Below are 19,270 nucleotides of genomic sequence, written 5' to 3'. Positions count from 1 at the left end.
GGCTAATCTTTGAATCTTTTCTTGTAAATTTGATAGATCTGATGCCTGGGGAATCTGGCATTCAAATGCTTCAAATTTTCATGCAGTCCTAGGCGTTGTTCCACTTGAAAAATCCGAACTTAATATAGATAGTGATCTCGGTGATGCCAGTAGCTCATAGTCAGCCATCTTTTCAAGAGTTATTGCTAGGTCATAAGGCACAATTCGAGTAAGTTGAAATCCATCCTGGGTTGTTTGTAATTTGAAGGTTTTTTCACGAATCCAACGTAGCGCTGCAAGGATCTCAACCCTGGTAAATTTACTAATACCAGTATATGAGGCTACTAATATAGCCTCATTCTGCTAGTGCTTAAAAGCATGAAAAACACCAACATCAAGTGGCTGCAAAAAGGGCTTGTATGAGGCAATAGAAAGAATAAGATAATATTTTCTTTCTGATAAAAATTAAGCACTTCCCATGTAATATAAGAGCCTCTCCCTTTCTCACGTCGAAGCCCTTGTAGATCTCAGGAAAATACGCGTCGAAGTTTGAGTTACTGCTCAACCGGTACTCTAGCTTATTCATGATATATGCTATGGTCATCTGCCGGCGGCGATCCATAATCACCATAGATCCTCCATAACCTGACCAGAAACAAATGCCATCTTCTTCTGGAATAAGGGGAATTATGCTTTCGAGTGAGACCAAAGATCCAATACGTGCTAAGGCACGTGCATTTGAGAATCCAGCCATAGCTCCATTCTCGGACTTCCTAAAGACGGGTTTATTAGGAATTGTAGGATACACTAAAGATCCTTGAAGAACCCGACCCAGGATGCTAGTAGGATCAAGAGCAGTAAGAGGAACCATTTTATCCAGTGAGAACGGAATAATATCAGCACATCGGGGCCATTCCTCCTCAGGCAGACCAATCTGGAAGTCGGCCCCTAGAGGCGTTGTGATCTCTTCGGCAATGAACTGGCTCAATAATTTTCCTGTAATACGTCGTACAAGTTCGCCTACCAGATGGCCATAAATGGAACCTGTGTATGCGCTCTGGGACCCTGGGACATACCAAGGAGGTTGCTCTGCAAGCCTCGCAGTGGATTTCTCCAGATCTTGAAATTCCTCGGCAAGCTTCAAAGCTGATGTCTCCCTATCTTGCATTTCCTAGGGAGTAAGCTGCCTCTCAACGGTAATAACTCCCGAGGAATGGCTAAGAATATGTGAGACCTTAATGTTCTCTTTACCATTCGCTGCAAATTCAGGCCAATAGGTCGCCACATTCTCATTTATATCCAACAGGCCACGGTTCACGAGGATGAGAGCCAGTAGTTGACCAAACTCCAGTAATTGTGTCTTTGGCCCATGGATTTTGTTCGGTCTGGCTTGCATCTGCATAGCCACCCCAAAGATCCAGGACATTTCTTCTGTCGATGTTGATACAAAGGGAAGCGCCTACTTCATTGCCTTCGGCAAGCCTCTGTTGTAAAAGTCACGCACAGAGTTGAAGACGGGATCACAAGAGCCATGCACTTCAGCCATTGTAGCAGCTGCTTCAGGTATGGAATGTTGATCAAGAGAATCTTTGGAGGAGAGAAGAATAAGGTGAAACCCCAATCAATGTGGGGGAGTGAAGTGAGAACAGTTGATGGATGCAATAGGATCGGGAGTCATGTTGAATCGCAATTTATATTACGGATACATAGTGTACCTACCGGCACGTGACATACCATTACCCTGACCGTCCCATACTGTTTCGTACAGAACTGTACATCTGTGAGCCAGCCGCAATACAATACACACTCCTTCATATTCCCAAGCCCCCACGGATAACCTCTGCCCCTTAGACGTTGTATGTGGTGTGGTGTTGGCAAAACCTGGACAGCGTCACCCATCCGTACCCACCGCAGGAATTGAAACGCATACATTTTCAACAAGCCGGTATGTATGTTCTGTCTTTGACTGACTGAATGAATGACTGACGGCCCGTCTAGTTCTTCATGGGCTGGACTGCAGTCGCGGAGATAGCCGGGACTTGTGGCAGGCGTTACGCTGTTGTATCAGTCCACAGTACATTCAGGGGAGGATGCTGCTGGAAAGGAAGGGATTACTTCTGTGCAGCACTCATTGGGGCTCTCCGGAAAGTCGATAAAGTAGACTGTGCTATAGTATCTAAATAACCAGTCACTAACCGTCTGGATGGCTGCAGACGGAGCTGGAATGGCGCAATTCAAGCATACACCCGCGGGTGCCTCAGGCGTGCATCTGCCCCGCCAGATAACATATACATATATATGTACGTATACATTCATTCCTTGACCGTAGTTCATCTTCAGCCAACATATTCTGCGTTTAAACGTCGGCATCAACATGGCGCCGCATAAGAAACCGTGGATCCTCAATGCATTCGCCATGTTCACCCCAGGCCATTTGTCGGCCGGTATGAGACTCTATGTATGTATGTATGTCTGCATAGTCCTTTCTAATCGCAGCAGGACTGTGGAAACACCCCGACGACCAAGCCGGAGACTTTACCAACCTCGACTACTGGATTGACCTCGCCAAGACGCTGGAAGAAGGCAAATTCCACGGCCTGTTTCTCGCCGACCATCTCGGCGTCTACGATGTGTACAAGGGGCCTGCGAATCGTGATCCGGCGCTTCTTTCGGGCGCCCAGTTTCCCATTGGCGATCCGTTGTACGTGGAAAGTATAGATTTGAAAAAGAGTCTGCTTTCAGAGCTGATAGAAAGGTATACAGCTTGCTGATATCGGCAATGGCATCCGTCACGAAATCACTGAGTTTCGGCGTCACGGCTTCTACCACGTATGAGTTCTCGCCGTATGCTCTGGCCCGCAAGTTCTCGACGCTCGATCATCTCACGCGAGGTCGGATCGGGTGGAATATTGTCACTTCTTTCCTGGACAGTGCAGCCAAGGCGTACGGACTGGACGAGCAGATCCCACATGACGAACGATATGTGCGCGCCGACGAGTACCTAGAGCTGACGTATAAACTCTGGGAGGGAACATGGCAGGATGGAGCGGTGTTAAAGGACCCGGAGATGGGCGTTTATAGTGATCCTGCAAAGGTGCGAGCTATTGAACATGAAGGGTCTCTCTCTCCCTCTTTGTATCTACTAGATGCATGGCAAAAGATGCTCATTATTTTCTAGGAAGTACTTCAAGAGCACTGCTGCAAACCAGCTCCCGCCGTCGAAACAGCGTACTCCCCTTCTTTTCCAAGCTGGTGCATCATCGTTAGTTTGATCTGTTTTGAACTTCTTGTGTCTGACAATGAAGATGTTGACTCCCTTTCTAGGGCTGGGAAAAAGTTTGCCGCCAGCCATAGCGAAGTGATGTTCCTCCCTGGCCTAGAGCCTGAGAAGACAAAAGTCATTGTCGACGACATGAGGTATGCCACTTAATCAGCTTCAAATAGTCCACGCTAATCTCGCGCACCAGAAAACAACTCATCGACATAGGCCGCGCCCCCGACAGCATCAAATTCATCGCAGGTTTCCTGGTCATCGTCGACGAAACCGACGAAAAAGCCGCGGCCAAATACCAACAACACCTCCATCACGCCGATCTCGAGGGCACAGCAACTCTCTTCGGCGGCTGGACAGGGGCTGATCTGTCGCACTACGAGGACGACGAAGACTTCAGCTTCACGACCCTCTCGGGCATTCAATCACTCATCCAAAGCTGGTCGAGGACAATCCCCAACTCCAACGGGCTCAAGTGGACCAAACGCCGGATTTTGCAGGAACTGGCCTTGGGAGGCGTGCATCCCCGAGCGATTGGGTCGGCGAGTACGGTTGCGGATGCGCTTGAGAAGTGGGTGGATGTGGCGGGCGTCGATGGGTTTAATTTCTCGTATACGGTTTCACCGGGCACGTTTAGGGATATGATTACGTATTTGTTTCCGGAGTTGAGGAGGAGAGGCGTTATTTGGGATGATTATGAAGTGCCTGGCGGTGCGGCGAGGGAGAATTATTTCATGGATGGCAAGGGGCCGCGGGTGCGCGAGCATCATCCGGCTAGGAAATATGCGTGGAGTGAGTAGTTAGTTCTTTTTAGATGTAGATGGGACTATCTAAGCTTGACAAGACAGTAAAAGCAGATTCTGCAAATTCATATTCCCATAAGCTATGTAGGTCAACATCAACGAAGAAAGAAGGAAGAAAGAAAAAGAGCAAACATCCCCCCCTATCCCAACGAGCCAAGCCCAGCCCAGCTACAGAACAGACATGACAAACTTTGAAACCTCATCCCACTGTTTACTGCAAACCACGGTAACAGTAAACATGTACTTGGATGCAGACAAACTAACAACCTCCTCAAACACGCCTGCCTGCACGACACCCGCAAAATCAGTCAGAATACGCTCAATAGGGCCTTCCGACCGCTTGCGAAACACGGAAAAGTCAGAATCAGCATAGAGGTTATGCCAGATTATGTCAATATCTGTGTCGCCGTGGACGGTTGGACGGTACAACAGAGGAAAATCGGTGTCTGCAGAGTTAGTCGATTCTGTTTTATGCTCCTTTCCGTCAGTTGAAGCCTTATATAGATATACATATACAGGTCTACAGAATAGGACGACGCACCGCTGGCATCCGCACATCTTTCGGCAGGTCTTGTCGGCGCAGAGGAAGGTTCCCTTGGAGTCGCAGCGGCACTTTGCTGATCCGCCTGGGAGGCATCTGGCCTGGTTGCCGCCATTGCAGTGAATGCGGTATTTTGCAAGCGTGCCGTCTGTTATGTCTGGCTGGTCGTTGCCTGTTGTAGGGTTGGCTAGAGTTGCAAAAGCGCAGGAGCTGAGGATGGTTAGCGCAGTGAGAAACGTGGGTGAGAAATGCATTTTTTATGATTTCGATGATGATGATTTCAATGATGATGGGATCTAATTTTCAAAGCTGGTTAAGAACGTACTTGAGAGACAGACAGATATCGGATGGGTTAGATGGCTCCTTTTAAGTCTGGAGAGGGCGTCGTGCGAGGTTGAGTGAGAAGATGGAGAGCTCCAAAGAAATGAAATCATGTGATGGAAGAGAAGCAAGATGGAACCAAAAGGCAGCAGAGGAAATGCTGTGTCACCTGACTTCAGCCCCGAGGTAGGTTGGACAGCATAAGCTTTCCTTCAGAGGGAATCCGGGGTAAGCACGCTCAAAAGGTAGCATCTCATCCTCTCAGGTGTAAGTATACTAGAGTCAAAGGCCATCTGACTGGAAGTACCTACGTAGTATGCCTGCATGGCAGCTTGTCGGCGACTATACTCCTACTACACTAGAGAGAAAAGTTACCTCCAGCTGAACTTTGGTGTATCACGAATGGCCCAGGAGGTGACGTAGAGGTAGCAGTGTGTGGTTCCGCAAGATGGACAGCAATGAAGTTAGGCATCAGTGAGGCATTTGAGTGAGCTGAATCAATCCTGAGTGTAAATCGATGTAGTATCACTGGGCTGAATGTGCTGACATCTATTCATCCGGCTGAGCATCGAGCTGAGGCTTTAGTCTTGGACAGGCTTGAAGCAGCAAGAGTAAATAAATGGATTGTCAACCCCCCAACCCCATATCTTAATGATAAATCTACTCTAGCCATAGCATAAAGTACAATGTCTGAAACACGCATGCCTCTCTTCTTGAAATAAGACGAGAACCTTCAACGCCCTGGATATCATGTTAAAACGGGATAAAAAGCGCCAATTTCGTGCCGAGGGAAAAGAAAAAAGATCGTCAGAGAAAACGAATAAAGGAATAACAATAAAAATACATAATCGAATAGATTGAACCACTGATTTCACTTTTTGGCCGTTGCCCATTCGACAACCTCAAGGGCAGTCATGACTAGTATCAGGGTCGATGGCAGGATCCTTCATGCAGATCATTAGTACATCAGTCCAGTCAAATCACTTGCACAAAACTCACCAGACTACATAGCTCTGGAACAGAAGCTTGGACATGGCACCCATAAAAACATTGTTGATTTGGCAAATCTGCGCTAGTTGGAGAGCGGACGGTGCCCCCGTGAGCAGGAAGCACACAATAATAAAGATCGGGTCGTCGAGTATACTGATAGGTGCATATTTAGCCAACAAGGCCAGAAGTGGTGCCATGATCAACGTCGGGAGTAGCATTCTAGCAATCAAACACGCTATAATCAGGTTACGCTCCTCTTTTGGATCTTCTGTCTCGTCCTCGAGGGACTCCTTGGAAAGCGTATTCCGAGCTAGATTGGCCCCAAGAACCACTAGAATCAAAGGCACCGCGACCTGTCCATTCTGGTCAATTGCCCGCGTGATAGAGTTGCGCACAAAAGTGCCCTCATCAAAGAAGAGGCGCTGCAAACTCGGAATTGACGCGACGACAATCGCGATAAGCATAGCCCACAACGGCGGGTTCATGAAACTCCAGGCTCCGCGGAGGAATCGACCCAGCCAGGCAGTAAATACAGTCAGGAACTTTTGGACTGAGGAAGGAAGCGAATTGAAGATTTGGTTTCTCTTAGCGTTCATGAATTTGACTGCACGAGCATATGACTTGCTTGCCGAGCGATTCCATCGATAGACGAGTCCCTTGATCCCAGAAGCTGGTGGCGTCGGAGATCGACGCACCTCTACATCCGGAAATGTCAAGATGTCGCCAGTGGAACTTTGCCGCGGTAGGAATGGTCCATTCGGAGGTGGACCAATGACCGGTAGCGAACGGTCTTCATCCGAGATATCACCATCACTATCGGCAAATACGTCTCTTTGCGGGGGCGAGTGTTCGGAGCTGTGATGAGGCAGTTTGGTGTAGGATAGATTGCGGTCTGTAATTGGGGTCTGAGTGCCAGATTCAAAACTGACCGAATTCGACGTCGTCTGAACTATATCATGTTCCTGCTCCCCTAGTCTCGTGCGAATCAAGAGTTCATCCGGATCCGTCTGCTCGGGGTTATCCAGGTAATGCTCTTGTCCATGCTCAATTGAGCGGATATCCGCCTCTTCAAGATAGCGCTCCTTGGGCGCCAGTAAGACATGATATCCCCAACTCCATCGGACGAGTTGACCCAGTTGCTGAAAGATGAGCAAGTACAGAATTCCGCGCGCAGCGACTTCGTCATCATTGTCATTTGGAACGCGATCCCAGTGCAGGCCGCTCAGGGTTTGGGATAAGGAAACGACGAGGGAAATAGGCAACGAGTTCGAGTTGCCGAAAACCTGATTATCGTTAGAATGAACCCCCTCCCAAAAATCAGCCAGAAACGGAAAAACATACTGCCATGGCGGTTACAAAGTTGGATTGCCGCTTCTTGAAGCGGAATACCCGCGAAATAGCAGAGGAACATAGATAGGATACTGCAGTCATCACGACGAAGATAGCAGGAATAATGGCGAGGTCGGTGAATTTCTCGGCGGTTAGCTGGGACGCCAACTTGGTAAAGACTACACACGTATGTTAAAAGGGAATGAAGGCTGCGTGCCGTCAAAACAGATGCGTACCCAAACATGGGGTGAAGAGAGTCACATTCAGGTTTGCGACGAGCTTCTGGGCGTCGGCATCAAACATGCCGTGTCTGGCGGCGATGTATCCCGGCAGACTGACGCAGATGACCTCGAGCACGGCCTCGAAGACGAGCAAGACGAGATGCGAGAAGCTCGGATGGCTGGTGTGCGCGGCGGCAGCACCGGTGACGAGCTGGGGGGCGCCATCACTGGATAGATAACGAGGTTCGATGGCGGCGCGAAAGGACGTGGGCGACGTGAAGATGGCCATGCCCGCAGTCGACCGGATAGCGACGGTCCTCAGGCCAGCAGAGTTGATAGTTGTTGGATAGATAGATGATGAGACTATAGATCATGCACGAAGAGAGAGATGAGGCAAAGCCGCCGGTTTGGTTTCTGCCTGCGATTTTAGGTATCGCTGACGTGATCGTGCCATTGCCGCCGCTGATTGGCCCGAGCTGGCGCCCACGATAAGCTTCGTGGCAGCCAATCACGGGCCGGCTCTTCGTGTGCCTCAGGCACCTGTCATACGATGCGTACACCGCGTAGTTGGTTTGTTAACTCGATAAGCTCACTACATAACGTCACCGATCTACATGTGCTTTTTTTTATATACTCCTAGCATCAAAATACGCCGCCGTCTGGTAGGCGGGGTGGCGTGCCCGCGAATCAGCACCGCCATACTTTGTGCGCACAATTTGAAGTTCGACATGCAGTTATCCTCCGAAATGCTTCTTACAGTGGATAACATGCAACCTAACTCTGCAGAGGCGAATGAAGGAAGCGCGCAGTGGAGCTGGCGCGGCCAATCACAGCTCCATCCCTTCCGCCCTCCTGTGGTCATTGTGCATGATGCTTCCATATCTTCATGACTTCACTGGAGTGACTGACGAGTCCACGTAATCGGTGCGGACGAGGAAGTCATGATGATCCTGCCTGTGGCGGAGGATCATCATGAGTATATGAAGACACAGGAAGTCAGAAAGCCCAACCGCGAGGAAGCGGAAATGGGTTCGACCGAGAACGCCCCAATTCATAGGCCACCACGGTAGCTATAGCAAATGTATTACAGCTCCCTTGTAGCACATTAAATTTCGCGATCCTTGATTCTCCCATATTGGCAAAATTCAAAACCAGTTCCCGCATGGTATCGTGTTGCTGTTGAACATCTTCCACGTCATGTCGTGCTTGAGAGCGTTTGACTTTTTTTAGGCTTGAGCAAGGGACGCGAGCTCGTATCTGATAAGGAAAGACGAGGTCGTCCCAAGGTCCCAAGGGGCCCCCTCCCCCCGCCAATTTAGCATCAAATGATTCTCTGCCCCGAACTTCTCCCATCCGCTACCATTCTCTCTGCATACAGAGGGCATATAAGCATATAAGCCGAATTTGCGCAGCGTGGAATACGTATCCGCGGATAAAACGATAAAACGACACTTGACCACGGAACGTTGGCAGGTGGCTCCCGCGCAGACATTTTGCGCCTTCTCCAATCCCCAGACGGCGCTGCTCCTTCCTCCGGTCGGCACGTTGCCCCCCCGCGACTTCCTCTTGCCCTGCATTGCCTCCCTCCTCCTCCTCCTCCTCCTTCCCGACGGCCATTCTCTCTCTCTCTCTCTCTCTCTCTCTCTCTCTCTCTATCGCTTCGTCTCTGTTGTGCTTTTCAACGTTGTCTTCTTTCTTTGCGGCGTGGTCGTTTCGTTTCATCAACTGCCCGCGCCTGCTCTCGCTTCGCATTCGTTATTCTCTCGCGGCGTTGACAATACGACTGGTTTGCCTTTGCTGGTTATCTACATTTCTGCAGCGCTCTCCTCGTTTACCCCGCGCGTTGCCTTGGTATTCCTCCCTGGCGCGCCAGGATTATCCAGCGCCAGCTTGTATGTATCATTTCTAGTACATCGAGTGAAACCCCGCTTCCGACGATTTCGAATTCGGCCTTTTTTTTCCCTTTCCTTTCTCGCACGAGCAGCAGCAGCAGCATTCACTTCCATCACATTCCCGTTCCTTGATAGATTTATCTTGCGACGTGTACGCGACGGAAGAAATTGCATTTTGTGACTCCTTGTGATTGGCAACCACCCCGCTGACGCTTCTCTTGGCTGCCGCGAGGCACCGAGGATTCGGCCGCTTGATAAGACGTTGAACTCCTCCGTTTAGCGGCGTTTATTCTCACTATGGACGATAATCAAGAGATGCCAGTAGTCGAGGATAGACCGGTCTCTCCCACCGCTCCAAGATCACCAGGAACGCCAGTGCCTTCGAATCGACCGGGCTCCAAGGGAACAATGACCGAGTCTTCGACCCCTCTCGGCCAACTTAATGCTGCTCGACGAGGTGGAGTACCGCCACCACGCCCGATGGCCTCCTTGGGTGGACAGTCGGGAGGGTTGAATCAGGATATTATGGCTCGCATGAAAGCATTCTCTTTATCGAGACAAGGGGCTCCTCCTGGTCTCGTGCACGCTGCTTCAACAGGCGGTATACCTTCAACGCCAGGAACACCCGCTTCTGCGGGCATTAAAAGCCCAGCGAATGGCTCCCCGCATGCTGTGCCGCCCGGTACTATCAATGGAGGGCTGGCAGGGCGGTCACCCCATGGGGGACGACCACAAGCGCCAAACTGGTCATCTTCCCCCAGTATTCCGTCAACAAGCCCGAAGCCAGGTGGATTGGCTGCCAAACGAATGAAGCCTGGCTTGAAGCTCTCCGATGCCACTGGCCCGCCGCCCACTGGACTCTCTCCTCCTGGAGGAAACAAAGCCGTTCAGGACGGTGATGCGCCGACTGACTCTGTCTTTAGCAAATACTCAGAGTTCCTCGATACCAAGGCCGGCACACTCAAGTTCAAGAACAAGGCTATTATTCATGGAAACGGCATAGAATTTTCATCTGGACAGACCTTCAATATATCTTTGGACGAAGTGGATCGGCTGGATGAGCTTGGAAAAGGCAACTACGGCACAGTGTACAAAGTGCGACATAGCCGGCCTCATCTACGCAAACCAGGACTCGGTCTGTCTGGTATTGTGAGTCGACCAGAAGATCCCATATCGCCCGATTCGAAACCTCAGGATAATCTCACAGGAGCTGTCATGGCTATGAAGGAAATACGACTGGAGTTGGATGAGAAGAAATTAACGCAAATCATAATGGAGCTGGATATTCTCCATAGATGCATATCGCCTTTTATCATTGACTTCTATGGTGCCTTCTTCCAGGAAGGCGCAGTCTATATGTGTGTAGAGTATATGGATGGAGGATCGGTGGATCAATTATACGAAGGCGGCATTCCCGAAGACGTTTTGCGAAAAGTGGCACTATCTACTATAATGGGTTTGAAGAGTTTGAAGGATGATCACAACATCATCCATCGTGATGTGAAACCAACCAATATACTGGCCAACAGTAGGGGACAGATTAAAATCTGCGATTTTGGTGTGAGCGGAAATCTCGTCGCGAGTATTGCCAAGACCAACATCGGATGCCAAAGCTACATGGCACCGGAGCGCATAGCTGGTGGAGGCATGCAGTCTTCCGGAGCTACTGGTGGGACATACAGCGTGCAAAGCGACGTTTGGAGCCTGGGACTGTCGGTGATTGAGTGTGCAAAGGGAAGATATCCATATCCGCCCGAGACATACACCAACATTTTCAGTCAATTACATGTAAGGCCAGCACCTATTACTATATATATTTCGGCTTACTGACTACTTTTTCATTGACGCAGGAGATTGTGCACGGTGAACCACCAACCATGCCTGACGACTTTTCAGACAATGCCCACGCATTTGTTCGTGCTTGTTTAGACAAGAACCCTAACAATCGTCCCAGCTATGCGCAACTACTTCGACATCCTTGGCTCTCCCCATTAATGGAGCCGCCCACGGTCAACGAGGACACGCAAAGCCTATCATACGACCAGTCCGCGCAACCGTCGCCCCAGCCTTCGCCCAATGAAACCGCAGACAGCGAGGTGGCTGCCTGGGTTTCTGGTGCATTAGAACGTCTCCAGCATGCCACCAAGGGGTCTCATCAAAAACCAGCGTTGCATGCGGTAGCACTGGATGCTGTTGGTGGGAGTCCACTTCTCGAGAATGGGCCAACGACAATCCCCCCAACGGTGTGATGACCTTCACTCTACATATTTGCTAGGTTTCGCTACTGGCGATAATGTTTCTCTTGCTCGCCATATTTGGGACGTATGTATACGCTAGTCGTGAGAGAAAAGCAGGTGCGAGAGGTTTCCTGTGTCTGATGAATGGCGATACTTTTTCTTTTCTATTTGGAACTGTTCAGAGATTCTGGCGTGTTTGGCTAGCATTTACATTATCATGTTGTTTGCAATATCTCCCACCCGTAAAACCGCTCTTCTTACCCGGTCCTGTTACATATACTCCTGGTTCAGTTTGTCGGGACGCTTGACGATAAAGCCCGATTTTACCATTGGTCATGGCCTATGTACATACCATCAGCATCATAGAAAGAACATGCAGTTCTATCACTTTGTTCACGGATGTAAGAATTCAATCATTCTAGACTTGTTAGATGTTCGGTGGAGCGTGTCTAGAATTTCCTAATTAAGTAATTCGGACTTGTCAATGGATCCCTAGGCCTAGGTAAGTACTAAGAATATCCAAACACAGACTGCGCACTCAACTCTCTATACCTATTCAGATTATCGGATAATATTACTCACCCAGCTATGAGAACCCAGAGCGTATTTATAAATAGACTACTTTCACAAACAATAACCTAACGTTACCTAAGTTAGTCTAAATCAACCTATCCCGTAGGTTATGTATGCTTGTTGTGAAACATAAAGAATAGGCTAGGAAGATTAGTTCAAAGACAAGATGGAAAAAAAAATCTGTCTGTCGGACAAAAGAAATCTAAGCTTGTTCTTCTTTGTGCCTTGGGTAGGTTGAGACGAGAGTGCTTTGTATACCTAGGACCTAGGTATATGGAGACAAACAATTCTGCTCGGCATTTTATACTTTGTACAGGTCTTTATACTCATCGACTGGGCTTGGATAAGCCTTTCTATCTTTAGCGCATGTGGCCTTGCTGGCTTGATGGACAGAGTCAGGCCTGAGGATTTATCACCGAGCATCTAAGGGGTGATGAAAGAAAGGCTAGCAGTACTTTGAAGAAAAGCGAAAGGTCTATTTTCGGTACCTAACTAGGTAACAGCAGTAAGCTATAAACCAGTGGTGTAGATATATTTGAGCGAGAGACTGTTGTCTTGTAAATGGCGCTCGAGGCGTGGTATATACAGACATAATGAAGTTACAGTACGCGGGGATTTTTGCCCTCGTCGTCCCCTGGACACAGGCATGGATTCTGGAGGATTCGTGCGAAGGTAAGCTCTACCTGAGTAACCTTTCTACACAGATAGTGTATCAGTCCGGCTCATAAGGGAACTAGATTACATCGGCCCTGTAACCGAGTCCATGGAAAAGGCCTTCAAATGGATGCAAGCAGCCCTCGACACGCTCAACAACCTCGCCGTAGGCGGCGACCCGGACGATCCCATGTACGCGGCACGCCTCGACCTATTCGAATACATGTTTGCCGCGGGCTTCGACGACACGTATCCCATGAAGCGCGTAGTCGACTCACAATCGTACATCTTCAAGACTATCGAAGATGTGTATCTGCAGGCCCTGGGGTTCAACAAGGATGGCGACTATCTGCCTAGTAGCATGCCGGAGTGGCCTGCGCGGCTGCCTAACGACGACTTTATTGCGTACTGCAACTATGACCGGCTGGTTGTGGGTGAGCGGTGCGATGGCACGGTGGATGCTGAGATGGCGTGTGATTTGGACACGAATTCGGATATGGTTTATGAGCGCGATGAGGAGTTGTGTATGTATCCGGAGAAACGGACGGCGGACGATGGGGATGGGATTACATATGTAAGCTTCTTTTTTTTTTATTATTTGCCTCTCGTGTTAGTCTAAAACACGCTAATGGCTTGCTTCTGACCAGGCTTGGAGTATTTCCAATGTCAAAACCAATCAGATTGGACAGCTGCAGATGTGCGATTGGATCTTGCACGAGGAGTACTCGTTGAAATACGACCTGGTGCGTCCGTTATTCCAAACCCAATCAATCGGAACACCTCGCTTATGACCTGTCTAATAGGAAGATGTTTTCAGCGAGCTGGCCATCCTGTCTAGAGATCCAGATTCGGTCAGGCAGCTCGTCCAAAATGACGCCAAGGGCTTCAAAGACATCGAGCTTATAGGCCTGTTTGCAGAAGGTACAATTCTACATGAACTAACTCATCTTATCAGAAGACGGCCAACTATTGATATTGAGGATAACTACTCGTATGGTACGTATATATAACTTCCACCCGGAGAGGTAAGGAATGGAGGCTTACTTGCGCGCGCCAGGCTGGGAGAATTGTCTGAGGTACTCGCCCTACGGTAGCGATCCAGCATGGAATATCTATGATGCCGCACCGGAACTAAATGCAGACAACTATGTTTATTTTGCCATAGGTAGGTGTTTCTTTTCGCTAAATAAAAATGGGCCTATAGTTGATTGATATCATGGGCAGGCTCTGCTCTGATTTTAGCCGAGGCTCCCCAGCGTGTCAACGCGGATGGTACAATATCAATCATAAACATATCTGGCAAGCACCGACGTGAGGAGATGCAAGATAGCGCTCAGCCATTGTCAGTGTCTACGCCGGGGGGTGATCTCCAGTCATCTTATAGCCTGCATGCATCTCCGTCTCCATCCCCATCTCCCTCGGAGAGGATACAGCCTGCAAGCAGTTTACGCTCCTCAAGCACTACTCCATTGGCTCTGAATTCAGAGTCTTCTTCGAGTTCGGACCATCCTACCCCAACAAGACATACGACGGGCTTGTCAAGTCTTAAGAATACAAAGCCGAGTATTGTTCCATCTATAACGCATGTTTCTCCATTGCATTCACCTGCAAGACCAACTCAATCTTCAGATAGAGGAACTTCTATATCGTCGCCGGAGAAAGCTGCGTCTACGACTAATTATACTCCATCAGCGCACCTATCGCTTGCACGCCCAACCTATACTTCTGACAGAAGGGGTTCTAGCTCCTCGGAACAAGTTGTGTCTCCAACCAAGGATGTTCCATCACATTCATCGCCAGCAAGGCCAACCAAAGGGGGTTTAACAGTTACAACTCCCTCGCCGGAGCATGCTCCGTCTACATCCCATTCTTCGTCGTCACATTCATCTCCAGAAAAGCCAACAAAAGGACTTTCTACTCCCTCGCCGGACCATGCTACCTCTGCTTCCAGTGACATGTCTACTACCATTACATCATCATCATCATCCGCTACTCCCTCAATCACGGTATCTATTTTTCCCCTCTCACACTAATATGGCAGAGAAGATGGCTGGCTAATCGAAAATTCTCTAGGTGATTACTGTATCAAGCTCCGGAGAGGTTTCCAGCGTCACATATACTTCTACGTACACCAGCTCCGGAAGTATCGGTCCCACGCCGGCATGGATGTGTGTCGGCCCTCTCTGCGACTCTGGCGGTGGGTGTCTCATTCCCATCTTTTGTGCTGCGAGAGGGGGTGCTGGAGCTATTGGAGGCATTGGATCAAGCTGGGGTCTGTGCTGTGGTTGGGAACCCAGCGTTTCCTACGGTAATAGTCCTGGCGGTCCTCCTGCACCAGGGCTGCAAGATCATGGAAGTAGTCTGGGAGACGCGGGTGGTAGTAATAAAGATAATGGTAATGATAATGAGCCGGACGATTCAAAGACGTCCAAAACACATACATCAACGACGACCTCACGGCCAACTTCAACTACGTCCAGCAAGCCTACTTCAACTACCACTAGCAAGTCTTCTTCGACTTCAGCCAGACCCAGCCGGCAGACTTCAACCACTTCGGGTCATTCTACATCCAACGAGCATAGTCAAAGCTCATGCACGCAAACTTCGACGGCGAGTTCGTGTGGTGTGACGGTCCTAAAGTTTACGCCAGCCGGTGCAAAGTCCGCTACTACATCGACATTTACCGTACGTATACCAATCCCTGACCTATACCTAGATATATACTGACTTGACGGCTCCTGACCAGCAAAACTGCGTAACATCTCAAGGCTGCCAAGTCAGCGAAACAGCATCAACATCGACTTCAACAGACAACACCGACGTATTCACACCTACGCTCAACGCACCAAATGGCCGCGGTACGGCTGCGTGGCAAAGCGCATATTCGGTGTATTCCATCCTCGAGGTGAAATATGGCCACTTACCGTCTAGCTCGGGCGCAGTAAGAGTAAATCCTGCTTCTGCTGCTTCTTCTTCGACTGCAAAGCTGCGCGGCACGGTGTCTGCGCACAAACCTGCTTTTGTGCCGCCCACGCACAAACCAGTGGCATTCACGCCGTCAAAGACAACAACAACAAGTGAGCGGTCGACCAAGACCTCAGCGGCGACGACAACGGCAACAAAGTCGGAGGACAAAAATAGTCCGCACATCACCTCCTGCGACATTGCGACCCGTGGGGCCGCGCCTCGCACGGCGTTTTGTGCCTGCAATGGCGGCGTGGAAGCGAGTATTGGCAGCTTCGTTGGCTCCAACAAGTTGACAACATACACCTGCAAAGCCGGCACATCGACTATAACGGCTGCCACCACTGCGCCGCCTACTAATGTGCCAGGAAAGGGCGGGCTACCGGGCTGTTCAGCCGTCAAAGCCGAGCCGGGGACATCGGCGTATTGCGACTGTGATGGCGTAACGGCGCCTCCTCTCAAGCCTACAAAGTCCAATGCCATCAACTGCGACTACACCATTCAACCTACCAAGGGCTACAACCCGGCGGAACCAAAGACAAAAACAACAACGCATAATACGCACCCGCCGGTGCTCCCGTATGCCTCGGGGAAGTGCAACGTGCACGTCCTGCAGGGCCTGGGACAGCAACTGAGCGACCCGGTGATGTACCTCGTAGCCAACATCACGGACGCCCACGGCTCCCTGATAGCGCACAACAAGAGCAAGCTAGACTGGGCGCAAACGCTCACTGCAGAGGGGGAGCTCTCAGCGGCGCTGTCGGTGACGCCGCTGTCGGGCAACAAGGACTCCAGCTTCTGCGGCGTGTCGTGTGTGCGGTATATCTGCTCGCATAGGCTGTGCCAGCAGGGCGCGATCGAGTTCAAGTACAAGTCTCAGGCGTGGAATTCCACGTCGTCGCAGTGCTCGGTGGGCGCTTGGGATAATGGCGACTTTGCGGACGTGATGGGCGAGCTGGTCTTTGGCGATGACTTTGTGCCGAACCGCCAGATGGACTGCAAATTTGACTGTCCGGGATAGTGTTTCTTGTATTCTAGGATTCCATTCTCTTGACTTGGTAGTGGTAGTGGTGTGGAATATGAAGGAATCGCTTAGTAATCGGCCGAACGATGCCTCAACGCTCAGGCTCACGCAAGAACCCCTCCGAGTGGACGCATCCAGCCGGTTTTCTTTCTCTGTATATAAATCCGCATCAATGCTCGCCCGCTTTGCCCTTCGCAATCCGTCGCGCGCGTTCAGCAACAGGCAGTTTGTTACAGCGGTCGCTCTGGATTCTTTTTCCTCTCCATTGCCCACCACTACTGGCCCTCGCCCTCGCCGTCCCGCGCAGGCTTCGTCCACGGTACTCCCGCGTCTCGCCTCGCTGTCGAAACAACTCTCGCCGCAGCACGCAGCATTCTCCACCGCCACCATGCCAGACATTGAGACCAAGACGTACGATTATATTGTGATTGGAGGCGGCAGCGGAGGCAGTGGCAGCGCCCGGCGAGCTGCCGGCTGGTATGGCGCAAAGACGCTGATTGTCGAGAGCGGCCGGTCGGGCGGTACGTGTGTCAATGTCGGGTATGTATGACAATATATATATATTCGCTATGCATTGTGGTATGGTTGCTCATTAGTGCATAGATGCGTGCCCAAGAAAATGACCTGGAACTTCGCCTCGGTCAACGAGAACCTCCACGCCGCTCGTCACTACGGCTACGACGTCCCCAGCGACGTCAAGCTAGACTACGGCCATTTCAAGCGCATTCGCGACGCCAGCATCAAACGCCTCAACGGCGCCTACGAGAACAACTGGGGTAAGGAAGGCATTGATCTGGTCCACGGACGCGCACGCTTCGTCGAACGCCACACCATCGAAGTTACTACGTCGGACGGCGCCAAGACTAGATATACGGCGAAACACATCTTGATTGCCGCGGGCGGACACCCGATTGTGCCCAATGTGCCGGGCGCCCAGCATGGGATTACGAGTGATGGGTTTTTTGAGATTGAGGAGCTGCCTAAGAAATGGGCGGTTGTGGGCGCTGGCTATATTGCTGTGGAATTGGCGGGCGTGCTCGCAGCAGTCGGCGTGGAAACGCACATGTTTATCCGTGGAGAGACGTTTCTGCGCAAGTTTGACGAGATGATTCAAGAGACCATGACCGCGCGTTATGAGGCGGTTGGTATCAAGGTGCACAAGCAGCACAAGGGTTTCAAGGAAGTCCAGTTGCTCCAGGATGGAAAGGGCGCCGACAAGCTTCTGAAGTTGGTCGGCGTGGAGGGCGATGAATACGAGTTTAATGAGGTGCTCTGGGCGGTTGGACGGGCTCCTGAGGTCGAGACTCTGGGGTTGGATGTTGCGGGAGTCAAACAGGCGCACAGCGGACACGTCGTGGTGGACGAGTTCCAGAACACGAATGTCGAGGGTATCTACGCGTTGGGCGATGTGACGGGACAGGCCGAGCTGACGCCAGGTGATTTTCCTTTCTCTCTCTCTCTCTCTCTTTTTTCTCTGCTTCACAGAACTAACTCGTACACAGTGGCTATTGCTGCCGGCCGCCAACTGGGCAGCCGTCTCTTCGGGCCGCCCGAACTCAAGTCGGCCAAACTGTCGTACGAAAACATTCCCACGGTGGTCTTCTCGCACCCGGAAGTCGGCACGATCGGGCTCACAGAGTCGCAGGCACGCGAGCGCTTCGGCGACGACAAGATCAAGGTGTACAAGACGCGCTTCACGGCCATGTTCTACGACCCGTTCCCGCAGGACGAGAAGAAGCAGAACCCGACGCAGATGAAGATTATCTGCGCGGGGCCGGAGGAGAAGGTGGTCGGGCTGCACATCCTGGGGCTGGGCGTGGGCGAGATGCTGCAGGGCTTCGGGGTGGCCATCAAGATGGGCGCGACCAAGCAGGACTTTGACAGCTGCGTGGCCATCCACCCGACGAGCGCGGAAGAGCTGGTCACCATGCGCTGATGGTAATCAATAGTCCGGCCGGCCGCAGACCAGCCGAGGCAGTCGATAGTCTTATCTATAAATATTATAGCCCATATACTAATATAACGGTAGTTACCAAGCATATACTGTAATCATTAATGCGTAGATTAGGGCTTCGGCACGTCGAGCGCTGGGCCGAGCGCGCGCCGGCAACGCGCTGCGAAGCCGAACTGCTTCAGTTGAGGTTGTCTGTCTGTCTGTCTGTCTGTCTGTATGTATGTACATAGTATACATACATTCGTCGTTCAATGTGTTCTTGCGAGATACGATCTGACGACCCGTCCATGCCTCTATCCAGTCATGTATTCCCTCGCCTTGCGCACTACGTATACATGTATACATATATTTTGCTAGCCGCTAGTAAGCTTATCAGCCAACCCCCACAATTAGCTCTCTCCACTGATAACCAACACCAACTTTGGTTCGCTGATAGGAATGCAGTTTGCCTAGGGGAAGTCGAGCTGGTCGTTCCTCTTAACCTTGCGAGCTGTCCTTTTCCGATCCCTGCTTCTGC

At 50.7% G+C, this 19,270-nt stretch overlaps 6 protein-coding genes across 6 annotated transcripts, besides 1 other annotated feature; 3 read left to right on the top strand and 3 right to left on the bottom strand.

The window, feature by feature from the left end:
- Positions 1-283: 283 nt before the first annotated feature.
- Positions 284-1,405, bottom strand: UA08_01010 (hypothetical protein; the record flags this gene model as incomplete). Its single annotated transcript, XM_020259751.1, has 3 exons — positions 284-289; positions 488-1,140; positions 1,231-1,405. 3 exons carry the CDS (start codon positions 1,403-1,405, stop codon positions 284-286), a joined length of 834 nt encoding a protein of 277 aa, XP_020123739.1.
- Positions 329-473: a repeat region (Identified by RepeatMasker using a combination of RepBase library and repeat library created with RepeatScout).
- A 948-nt stretch (positions 1,406-2,353) lies between the features above and the next one.
- Positions 2,354-4,141, top strand: UA08_01009 (hypothetical protein; the record flags this gene model as incomplete). Its single annotated transcript, XM_020259749.1, has 7 exons — positions 2,354-2,423; positions 2,479-2,680; positions 2,743-3,096; positions 3,158-3,241; positions 3,304-3,396; positions 3,447-4,042; positions 4,134-4,141. 7 exons carry the CDS (start codon positions 2,354-2,356, stop codon positions 4,139-4,141), a joined length of 1,407 nt encoding a protein of 468 aa, XP_020124314.1.
- Positions 4,142-4,221: 80 nt separating this feature from the next.
- On the bottom strand, positions 4,222-4,709 carry UA08_01008 (hypothetical protein; the record flags this gene model as incomplete). Its single annotated transcript, XM_020259748.1, has 2 exons — positions 4,222-4,517; positions 4,595-4,709. 2 exons carry the CDS (start codon positions 4,707-4,709, stop codon positions 4,222-4,224), a joined length of 411 nt encoding a protein of 136 aa, XP_020124313.1.
- Positions 4,710-5,786: 1,077 nt separating this feature from the next.
- UA08_01007 (hypothetical protein) lies at positions 5,787-7,744 on the bottom strand (the record flags this gene model as incomplete). Its single annotated transcript, XM_020259747.1, has 4 exons — positions 5,787-5,859; positions 5,915-7,188; positions 7,247-7,413; positions 7,471-7,744. 4 exons carry the CDS (start codon positions 7,742-7,744, stop codon positions 5,787-5,789), a joined length of 1,788 nt encoding a protein of 595 aa, XP_020124306.1.
- A 1,900-nt stretch (positions 7,745-9,644) lies between these two features.
- UA08_01006 (hypothetical protein) lies at positions 9,645-11,596 on the top strand (the record flags this gene model as incomplete). The annotated part of the gene is made up of 2 exons (XM_020259746.1): positions 9,645-11,135; positions 11,198-11,596. 2 exons carry the CDS (start codon positions 9,645-9,647, stop codon positions 11,594-11,596), a joined length of 1,890 nt encoding a protein of 629 aa, XP_020124305.1.
- A 1,154-nt stretch (positions 11,597-12,750) lies between these two features.
- On the top strand, positions 12,751-18,735 carry UA08_01005 (hypothetical protein; the record flags this gene model as incomplete). The annotated part of the gene is made up of 11 exons (XM_020259745.1): positions 12,751-12,829; positions 12,862-13,385; positions 13,459-13,554; positions 13,615-13,807; positions 13,869-13,976; positions 14,036-14,817; positions 14,885-15,496; positions 15,528-16,785; positions 16,844-17,339; positions 17,403-18,235; positions 18,302-18,735. 11 exons carry the CDS (start codon positions 12,751-12,753, stop codon positions 18,733-18,735), a joined length of 5,415 nt encoding a protein of 1,804 aa, XP_020124308.1.
- Positions 18,736-19,270: the final 535 nt, after the last annotated feature.

The sequence above is a fragment of the Talaromyces atroroseus genome (assembly GCF_001907595.1).
Source record: "Talaromyces atroroseus strain IBT 11181 chromosome Unknown scaffold_0, whole genome shotgun sequence".
Lineage (NCBI taxonomy): Eukaryota > Fungi > Ascomycota > Eurotiomycetes > Eurotiales > Trichocomaceae > Talaromyces > Talaromyces atroroseus.
The sequence above is the reverse complement of the archived record's forward strand: the minus strand, read 5'-3'. Positions and strand labels throughout refer to the sequence as shown.